The sequence below is a fragment of the Typha angustifolia genome, chromosome 15 (genome assembly GCF_048772165.1).
Source record: "Typha angustifolia cultivar Huaian chromosome 15, ASM4877216v1, whole genome shotgun sequence".
NCBI classification, from domain to species: Eukaryota; Viridiplantae; Streptophyta; class Magnoliopsida; order Poales; family Typhaceae; genus Typha; species Typha angustifolia.
In genome coordinates, this window is record NC_133253.1 from 12,486,674 (window position 1) to 12,497,712 (window position 11,039).

The following is an 11,039-nucleotide window of genomic DNA, read 5'->3' on the forward strand; positions in this document are numbered from 1 at the left end:
TCTCTAGAATTAGAGTTAATAATTGTTATTTTAGCTTATAGGCTAGCCTCTATAAAGGTGTGGATTGTAGCCAAAAGAATTATACTATTGGATTATTGGTTTCTTACCTCTCTATCTTCTCTCTACCCTAATCTCCCTCCTCCCTCTTCACCAACCTACCACCTCTACTGCTGGCAAGGTTTCTCCTAATTTCTAATCTCCCTCGTTTGTTAAGTCCTCCCTCTTCCTTGGGATCTCGACCACTTCTCATCCTTTGTCTTTATCTCTTAAACAATATCCACATCCACCCTCATCTCCATTATCATCCATAACCCTAACATCCACTCCACCCGTCACCACCACCATCATCCGCACTAAATCATAATTTCGTCCAAGTTTTAGTTCGAATTTGCAAAGGGCATAAATACAAGAAATTTAGATCAAAGAGTTACAGATCGATTTCACTTCGTTTTGTAATTTTCTGACTAAAAGTGAATATTTTCCTTGGTTGCACGGACCACCTTTTGCAATAAATTCAGATCTTGAAGGAATTATTTCGTAACATATCATACCAAATTATTATAAACCACTAGAGATGATCCATAATAAGGGAGTGTAGGCTTTGATTAGGGTGATTGATGGTGGATGGAGAGGGTGGAAGGAGAGATGATGGAGGTGATGATGGTGAGGAAGATGATGGGCAGTGATGGCGGTGATGAAGGGATATTAATTTACTCCTACTCCTAGGTTATCTTATTCTTACTCCTAAGATAAACTCAAGGCTAGAATACTTTTTCAATGCTTAGATGCTTAACAAAGGAGCCCAACCACTAGGACTAGCTCTAAAGGCTAACACAACTCAAATTAGGATTTGCCTTAAAAGGCTTATATGACTTAATTGGACTGGCCTTAAAGGCTTACTTGACTTAACTAGACTTGCCTTAAGGGGTGTCATGACTTATTTAGACTTGTCTTAATAGCTTACATGAGTAAATTAGACTTAACTAAAAGGCTTACATCATAAAATAATTAAAAGATAAATAGACTCAATCATTTGACCCGTGAATTGATTCGATCAGGCCTATTCTGCTCTATTTCGACCTTCCTTCACTATTTCATTTATAACTTCTCATCTAGATGTCGAATTTTTATGAAACTAGATCTATTAGACCAAGGCTACCTCCATATAAATCTTCACAATTTTCTTACGTTCAGATCAGTCTAAATCTGAACTGTAACAACATTCCATCATGACCTATCTCATCGGTGCCTTACCGTCAGCCTACTACCACCATCCAAGTCCGTGCCTCCATTCACGAATCTGAAAACCAGTTCAAAGTCTACTCTCATAGATCTGTCCATCTTAACCTCCGATCAGTGATTTAATAATATCTCATGATCTAGCCATCCAATTCACAACATGTTAGACCTTTGGAAAGCTATCTTCTAGAGCTAAAGCATATCCAAATCTAACATTAATCCAATGGTTAAATAGTTTGGAATATATCTCAAAAGTTTCATCCTAATTTCTGTCCAGAACTAGTTGTGGGTCAAAATTACCCACTTCAAGGGAAGATCGTAACAATGAGTAGCTATATGATATATATCAAAAGTTACATACGATCAACAACTATATGTTATATTGATTGCTATATGAGATTGTGAGCTATGTTGTCTTGCTTGTTGATTTACAGTTTATCCCCATATACTTTTGGTCAACTATATTATATATCAATTTGGATAGATGATATGATTAACGGAATATGATAGAGCCTACAGGCAAGATTGTGAATGATTATGTCATTCAAAATTGACATTGATAATTAAGATATTAAGAAATATAATGAATCTAGCATATTTTAATGTAAATGATTATTGAGTGGTTATCATGTATCATTTGTAGAACATTTGAAATAAGCTCTTGGGTTTTGACCTTAGAAAATTTTATAAACTATAGAGAGTTATTTAGGAATTGTGATTTCTCACGAAATTGGCAACCGAAAGATTATAAGAGTAAGCTTCACAATTTTCAAGATCTTACCTAAATAGGGTTAAGGGTATCCCGTTCGCTACAATGATTCACTTAAGGAAACTTGAATGATATTTAGATGAGATAAGTGGTGTCTTAATAGCATGCACAAGTTTTGAATCCAAACGAATTTGAGTTGGCGGCTTTTCCTAGCATGAATTAAGTATATTCCTACTTCTATTTAAGAAGCTCAAAGTTGAGGTTGGATGACCGATTGTAATGAGAATTGTAGCAATTCTACTCCCATCTTGGAGGAATTATTTAATTTACACATTTGAGGATTGATTCATCGTATGAGTGCTAATTTAAGATAGACAATTATTTTAACAAGAATAGTTAAACTGGCGATTCTTGTTCAAGAGATTAGTTTGTGGCATTGAGTATTTAGAAGGGTTGTAAGTAAGTTTTATTTTTATTATTTGACGAAAGATGAAGGAAAATCTAGCCTTAAGAGTGTCCATTACCCCACAACTTGTATTTGACATAAAACACCCAATAGATAAAACTGGTCCACGTTCCAAACTTGGTTATGTCATCGTACAAATCATATCAAAGAATTTTGGCATTGCTCCTCTGTTCTTCTTGACTTGATCCACGGTTGCCGTGGGCCTGCAAAAACCCAACTTGCCTCAAACGAGAATAAGAAGAAAAAAAGAAAAACGTGAATCCGGTCAGCAATACCAGAGCAATAATAATAATAATAATAATAATAATAATAATAATAATAATAATAATAATAATAATAATAATAATAATAATAATAATAATAATAAAAATTTACATATACCACCCTATTTTTTAATAAAATTGTGATTTATATTTTATATTTTTACTTATTTTTAAATTAAACCTTATAATTTAGTGAATATGTATATAAAATATTTTGCCGTTAGATAAATTAGTTGAACTTAACTAAATCTCTGAGTTAAGTTAACTAAACTTAAAAAATTCTGAAAATACATACTAAGAGTATTTTAGTCACTTTAGAAATTAAGTATCTCTACTTAATAGAATATTTTGACCGTATTAATTCAAATCTAACTCAGAATGTTTTCTACACATATTCTTTAAATTAAAGAGGTCGATTTATAAATAGTAAAAATAGAGGGCGTAAACTATAATTATATTATAAATTAAGGTGTTATATATAAATTTTTCTAACAAAAAATAGTACATAAAGTATTGTTTAGGAGAAACAACACGTGACCGAATTCGAAAAGTTTGCTTTCCCTTTCTTCTTTCCGATCCATTGTCTTCCTGTTTCCTATTTTAATTTGCTATTCCAATTTCCTCCGCATAGAAAGAAGTCTACACGTTCCTAGTACCCGTCACGTTTTTTATAATTCCCTCCGCTATTCAACCACTTGCTCTTTTCATTTATTCGTAGTCCTAAATCTAGCATCCAAGAAAGAGTTTAGAGAGAGAGAGAGGGAGGGAGGGAGGGAGGGAGGGAGAGCGCTACATAATAGGGGCATGGGTGAAATAGGTATGTTAGAGAAGGAAAGGGTGGGGACGGAAGAGAAGGCGGAAGAGGTGGAAGAGGAATTCCAGCTGTTTCTCAAAGGCAACAATAACAGTAGGTATGTTAAACGCCTTGGTTAAGTTAACTGCTTCCTAAATTCTTTGAATTTATTCCACTTTCCCAAGAATAAGAACCAATTAATTTATTCCGCTGTTCAGTTATTCAACTCAACATAGATTTTCTTTGAAGTCTTCTCTATCTGTTGCTTGTACGCTAATCTTTTTCAATCCCCATGGTTTTGATTGTAATTAACCGGGTAAAACAAGGGGAAAAGCTTTAGCTTTTATGCAATTTGAAACCCTATGTACTCGTTTTCTGATTTGTTGATAATGTTTGAGGAACTTGCCGGTGCCAATGTCGGACCATCTCGCAACTCCAGCACAGCTCACGATCTTCTATGGTGGAGAGGTGAGCGTGTTCGATGCGGTCCCTCAAGAGAAGGTTAGGCATCTAAATTTGATTCTTTTTCTTTCCTTTTCCCTTTTGCCTCTGCTATTAGTTTTGTATCGAGATTGTTTGATCATACTACCAAACTTATGATGCTGCTGAAACAGGCACAGGCAATCATGCTCATTGCTGCTGCGACTGCTGCTGCGTCAGGTGCCACATATAATGCTGCACCTGTTGCTAAGCCTCCGGTGGTGGTCAGGGCCAGCACTTCTCTGGTTACTGCCTCGCCGGTGCTCAATAGGTCTCTGTCGCTGCAGAGCTCCTCGGTTGCGGCGGCACAGGCTCAGATTGCGGGTAGTCCCAATAGTTCCCTGTGCAGGCTGCAGGCTGGTAAAACCCCAATCGTTCTCTTTGGCTGTCCTTAATTCAAGTGGTAACTTTGCTACTACTTGTAACATGGCTTCTGACATTGTCAATATTTTACTTTTATTTTGGTTGCAATGCAGACCTTCCCATTGCAAGGAGGCACTCACTTCAGCGATTCTTGGAGAAGCGCCGTGATAGGTAATGCGACTTCCACTTTTTCCCTTTTTGTCCCATTTCAGTGCAGTGTGTATTAGGGTACTTTTAAGATAGATCTTAATCATAGTAGTTTGAGATTTAATTCTAAGTACAGTCAAGGAAATGGTTATTGAAGTTCTTTGTTAGAATGTTGCAATGTTCTGTGACATCCTTTTATTGGGCTATGTGAAAAAGTTGCTCTTTTGGCTAACGAGTTTTTTCATGTGATCCTGTATGTGAACTAATATACAACAACTATCCTCCGCTGTGTGGGCAAATTATAATTTGTTTGTGAAAAACAATGAATTTTTTGGGGAAGATAAGAATCCTAGTTCAACTTGGTTTAGAGATATGGAAAGAGCAAATACCAATTAGGAAAACTTAATCCTACTAGGTCTGGAAAACCGATTATAAATCATATTTGGAAACCAATACTTAAAACTAAGTAGGAGATAGAAATCTGAAGATTACTCTAACTATAAAAAAGTTAACTCAAGTTGGAAAATGAAAACCAAGAGTGAGAAATGAAAAAGCTAAAAAAGAATAGGAAAAGAAAAACATGGCAAACACATGATCACGATTTCCATAATAGGAAAATCCTCTCTCACGAAAGAGGAAAAAATCATGGATTCAATCAACCTATCGTTTCAATCTATTTCACTCTTAATTGTCGAAACAAAATTCACATACAATCAGTTGTATTCTGCTCTAGATGACAATTGTTTTGAAATTATTCTCTTGCTCGAACTTTTCTCTTTGATGAACTACTCAGTAGATGTAGATTGTCCTTCACTTGATGTGGATCAAATTCGCTCTCATTCCTTGTGTCGATTTAGATGCTTTTATATCAGCTTTTGTTAAAGCACAAATTTTAAGATATATGTAGATGACTTTCCTCACAATTGATCGGAAAATATGCTATGTGAGGGATCCTAGAATTTGCAGATATAAATTTGAAGCTCTGGTTATAGCATGCATACCCACTTTGGTCATACAGTATGTGCTTTTTCATGTGTTGTCCCATGCAAGCAAGTTCTTGTGAGATATCCAATTCCAATTTTCTCTAATGAGGATCAAGAAAATAAATAGAATAGCGGAAGCTTGTTACTTATGACTTTTTTATTTTGGGAATACTTCATAGTTAAGTCCTTGACTTTAAAATTCCTAAGTACGACAAAAGCTTGTCAAGAGGCAGGCCTTAAAGATATTGATATTTTATGGAATACACAAATACAAACCCATGACAGATTTTGTATCTTCATGGTTTAAAAGGTTTTTTTTAGAATTACGGAAAATACTTACTAGTTTATCTTTTGCTACTATCTCCATAAGGGAGATACTTTATGATCAGTATAGCTTATTGGAGGTGAAAATTCCATATAGCGACCAGAGGTTGCTACTACTAAATGCTCACTATTGTAAAATTGCATGCTTTTTGCAGTATTACCTATCTCAGCATGTCTGCAATGTTGAAATGTGTGCCTTAATGATTTTTATTGCCCCAGAGGAGAATATCAAAATTGATGTCATCACTAGCATAACTTGGAATCATGCTCAAGAAAAATTAAGATGGTTCTTTTTAAGTTCGATTTTTGTGGTAATGTTGAAGGTTTCTGTTATAGATTTGTAATAAAATTTCTAGGAGTCGTGTAGTTTCTTTCCAATCTGGAGCCATCAACCTGATGGTTTGGTCAACTAGGAAAGTTGTTTATGCCACGATATTAGAAATGGATAGAATAAGTTCCAAGTGGTAAATTTTGATCCAAAGTGAAAATCTTGTGGTTCTTCAGTAGTAGTTTGGGCCAATGGAACTTTGCACAAATAGTCCCTCGTTGAACTGTCCTGGAAGCTTTTAGGTCTGATAGGAAATATACTTGGACAGGACACACAACATCAGCAACTTTGTTACTTGCTCATTCAAAAATTGTCTTTTTCTTTTGTAATGTGATCATCTTTGTAATTTGTTGCTTTTTTATTTCAAAATGTATATGTATGTGTCCCAATGATCTAATATGACGTCTGACCTTCCCCTAGTTTATCAAGGCTGGACAGAATCAGAAAAATAGTGGATGGTTGAATTTAGAGTTTAATTTCTTTGAGAATACTAGTGCAAACTTAAGTTCAAAGTTAATATTCCTAAATAGGTGTGATGTTTTTGGGAAGCAGTTGAAATAAACATGCTTCCTATAACTTTGTTAATATTTCTAAAGGAAAAATTCATTTGGTTGTTGGGTCTATTTAATTAGATAGATGTTTTGTGTTTTACCAAAATTGGAGTGAGGGACAGGGTAAAGATTGACCAGTTGATCTGTTTCTAACTTGGGAAAGAATGAGAGCATATAATCTTTATTTGTAATTTATATATCTCCTAGGATTTGAGTTCACCTGTTTGATAATATTTGTCTCGAGCAGGTTGGTGAGCAAAACCCCATATGCTTCAGCGAAGTCGCCAGACTGCATGGAAGTGGCCATGGAGGGGAAGCCTCAACTCACCTAGATTTCTGTTGACATGGCTCTTCAGTAACGGACTTGTGTGAATGAATGTTGCACAAATCAAGCTATATTGTTGTAAGAACCTTAATTAAGTGCTAGACTCGGAACTTTTATGGTATGCTCAATCTCTGATAATTCACTGTGGGATCAACTGTGTACTCTATCATTGTGTTCTCTTATTAATCTATATAACTTTACTACTATATTTCTAATGAATACCTGTTATTTCCTAATTGATGTTTCCATACATGTAAGGCTTGCAAGTTTTCAACATTTATTGCATGGTTCTCTCTTGTACCTGTTGGACACGACTGTGGTGAGGGTGTCAAAATAAACTTGCAGCTCCTGCTTTATGCTTAGCTTGGCTGAAGTTCAGGCTCGGCTCTTGAGCTAAATGAGCTTGAGCTAGAGTTGACTCACCTAAGCTCGACTTAAATATAATATATGTATATATATATATATATATATTATTTTTTTTTTAACTATTGTAATTTTGATCTAATGGCTCGTGTGATCCTATCGATATCTAATCCTAACCTTAAATCTAATAAAAATCTTTCTAACAAACTCAACCTCTTTCTCTTGGCGATACCTGTAGTAGTAGGAAGCTAGGAATAACCATTCTTTGATTTCTTTGATATCTATGGTCGATATGTAACCATTTTCCTTTTAACCCAATTTATTATGATCCAAACGTTTTTCTCTTTTATACTAAACATCCATAATGGTTAAAATGTTTGCTTATTGATTAGATAAAGTTTTATCATTGATTGAGATTAAGCATTTCTCATTGATTGAGATGAAGGGTTTCTCATTGATTGATATTGATAGATCTACGATATCAAAAGATAGGCTATGATACCAATAATAGGCTATAGAAAAATTCTTTCAAGATCTAGATTTATTGTAGGAAGCAGTCTGCGTAATCGAGGAAAAATATTTATCAAATATTCTTCTATAGTCAAAAAATTACGAAACTAAGTGGAATCGATCCATGACTCCCTGATCTACGATTTTCGTATTTACGCCATTTACATATTTGAATTACAACTAGGATGAAAATACGATATAATGCGGATAATGGTGGTGGTGACGGGTGGAGTGAATGTTAAGGTTATGGAAGATAATGATGATAAAGGTGGATGGTTGATATAGTTTAAAGGATAAAGACAAAGGGGAAGAAGTAGCCGAGATCCCAAGGAAAAGGGAGGACTCGACAAATGAGGGAGATTAGAAATCCCATAAAGTATGGAAAGCTCTTTTGATCTGTTCGGATAATGAATCGCCTACCGATCAAAAAAGGTCTCCACTTTGTCACCGCATACAGAAGTGCAAACATCTCTCTCTTGTAGGTCAATAATTGTTGGGATTTTTGTGATAAGGCCTTGCTAAGAAAGGCTATGGAACGTCCTCCTTACATTAGTATAGCTCCTATGTCAACTCCCGATGCATCACATTCCACAATGAATTCTTTGGTAAAGTCCGGTAGAGCTAGAATGGGCGCCGTTGTCATTGTTGTTTTTAGTTTTTCAAAGGCTGTAGTGGCTTCATCCGTCATCTAAAGAAGTCCTTCAACAAAAAAGTGAGAGAAGCTACTATCTTGCCATGTCTGGCAATGAAGCGGCGATAATATCCAATCAGCTCCAAGAATCCTCGCAATCCTGCGGTGGTAATAAGGATCGACAAAGCGGTCATGCATGCTACCTTTTGAAGATTCACCACTACATCTTCCGCTGAGATGATGTGACCTAAATACTCCACTTGTGGTACCTCCCAATAGGTACTTAGGCTTCAATCTTTAGCTAGTTTTGCTACAACAATTTCAGCACATCCTTCAAATACCGCAAATACTCCATTTCAGTCCTGCTATATACTAAAATGTCGTCAAAGAATACCAAAACATACATTCACAGTAGAGGCCGAAAAGTATCATTTATGAGGCCTCGAAAAGTAGCTGGAGTATTTGTGAGATCAAAGGGCATCACCCGGAACTCGTAGTGCCCGTCCGAAGTCTTAAATGCAGTTTTGTGCACATCAGCCGGGTGAACTCTAATTTGATAATACCTAGTCCTCAAGTCAAGCTTGCTGAATATGGTCACCCCTGCAAGCTCATCCAGCAGCTCCTCTATAACCGAAATAAGACATCGGTCCTTGATAGTGATAGCGTTTAGTGCCTAGTAGTCGACACAAAAATACCATGTCCCGTCCTTCTTTCGCACCAATAGCACGGGCGATGAGTAAGGGCTATGACTTAGTTGTATAAGGCCTTACTTCAACATTTCAGCTACCATCTTGGAGATTATTTTCTTTTGCACATGTGGATGTCGATATGATCTCACATTCGCTGGTGGAGCCCCGGCTACAATTTCTATGCGATGATCCACCATTCACCTTGGTGGCAACTCCTTTGGTTCTTCAAACAGTAAAACAAATTTATCTAATAAATTAGACAACTCGATGGTAGTATTTGGACTTATTTGAGGCTCGTCTCTTATTGGTCTTAATTGAAGAAGATAGGCCAAATCACTTGCACAAGTAGCCCACTATTGGTTGCATCGCAGGAATCGGCGGTGAACGAACACCATCAAGCCACACATCTTTGTTTCTTTGCTTAAATTTCATCCACATGCTTCGGAAATCAAAAGTGATGGGTTCCAAGCTTTGTAACAACTAAGTGCCTAGGACAATGTTCGCTCCTCGCAGCACCAACGGACACAAGTCCACAATGATGTCATGCCCTTGCACCCGTATATTAACCCGGTGACACATGCTCTTCGCCCGAAGCTTTGTGCCGTCTCCAATAGCAATGTCAAACCTGTGGTTGGTTCAGCATCTAAGCCCAACTTCCTCACTAACCTCTCGTCTAGAAAGTTGTGTGTACTTCCGAAATCAATGAGGATGTGCACATAATGCTTTCTAACGAGTCCGTCCACTCATAATGTCCTCAGTGCGGAAGTACCCGAATATGCATGTATCGATATTTCAGCTTAGATATCTTCCTCTGTGCCCTCCTCTATGACCTCCTCATGGATCTCCTCTAAACACTCGCCATCACCAACAACCTCATCATCATCCTCAAGACTGTCGATAGGCATCACACTCCTAATCGGTTTGGAACACCGATGATCGGGGGTTAAATGTTCATCGTATCAAAACCAAAAGCCCTTCGTGCTTCACTTCTCTACCTAGGCAGGTGTGAGAGTTCAAACGGGGTGGGGGGTTTTATGCCTCCTCTAACATCGGAAGAAGGTTTCAAAAGTGGTCATGGTCTAGTACTAGCAGTCGTTATCTTTGAGTCCATAGGATTTTTGCTGGCGTTCTAGGCGTAAACCGCCTATCTCGGTTGCTCCAACTTATTTTCGCTGCCATCTTGAGAGCCTTATGCTTTTGCTCCATCCTCATGGCCTTCTCAAAGGCCTCCTCAAGAGTGGTAGGACAAAGAGCATGAACATCCGCCTGTATCTCCTCCCGCGGCCCTAAAATGAATGTGCTTATTAATGTCGATTCAGGCCAAGGTGGCTCCCAATGACTACTAACTCTTTTAAATTCTGTTTGGTACTCTAATATGGTCATCCTCTGAACCATCTTGCTTAATGTGGCAATAAAATCTTCAAACGTCGCTATCCCAAATTTATGTGTAATCCTTTTACAAAAGCCAGCTCAATCGGTAAATCCTCCACCATGAATAACCGATCGATACCAATGTAATGTTGTTCCTTGGAGGTGAAAGCTTGTCATTTGGACCTTTGCGTCCTCCATTATCTCTTGACAATCAAACTATTGTTCCACTTGAAATACTCAATCCATTGGATCACCGCTTTAGAATTTTGGGAAGTCCAAGCGTACGGTTCTCCCTTGGATAGTATTGTCGGTTTCACAAAAGATCCTTGGTTAAGGTCTAAACATTTGTGCTTGTTGATCTCCTTCTCTAAATCCTCGAGCACGTCCATCACTATCTCCGAAGGGATCAATATCATCCTCTAAGTGCCAATCTTTTTCATCGACGAAGCGCACCAGTGCCGCGTGCCTCTCGTGTTCCACCCCCACCAGTCTTGGGTTGTGTAT

General features: G+C 37.2%; 1 protein-coding gene across 1 annotated transcript; it reads left to right on the plus strand.

The window, feature by feature from the left end:
* Positions 1–3,429: 3,429 nt before the first annotated feature.
* On the plus strand, positions 3,430–7,177 carry LOC140777111 (protein TIFY 3-like). The gene is made up of 5 exons (XM_073121016.1): positions 3,430–3,588; positions 3,869–3,971; positions 4,085–4,310; positions 4,427–4,484; positions 6,894–7,177. The coding sequence occupies exons 1-5, from the start codon at positions 3,482–3,484 to the stop codon at positions 6,976–6,978; spliced, it is 579 nt and encodes a 192-aa protein (XP_072977117.1). The 5' UTR covers positions 3,430–3,481; the 3' UTR covers positions 6,979–7,177.
* The last annotated feature ends 3,862 nt before the right edge of the window (positions 7,178–11,039 follow it).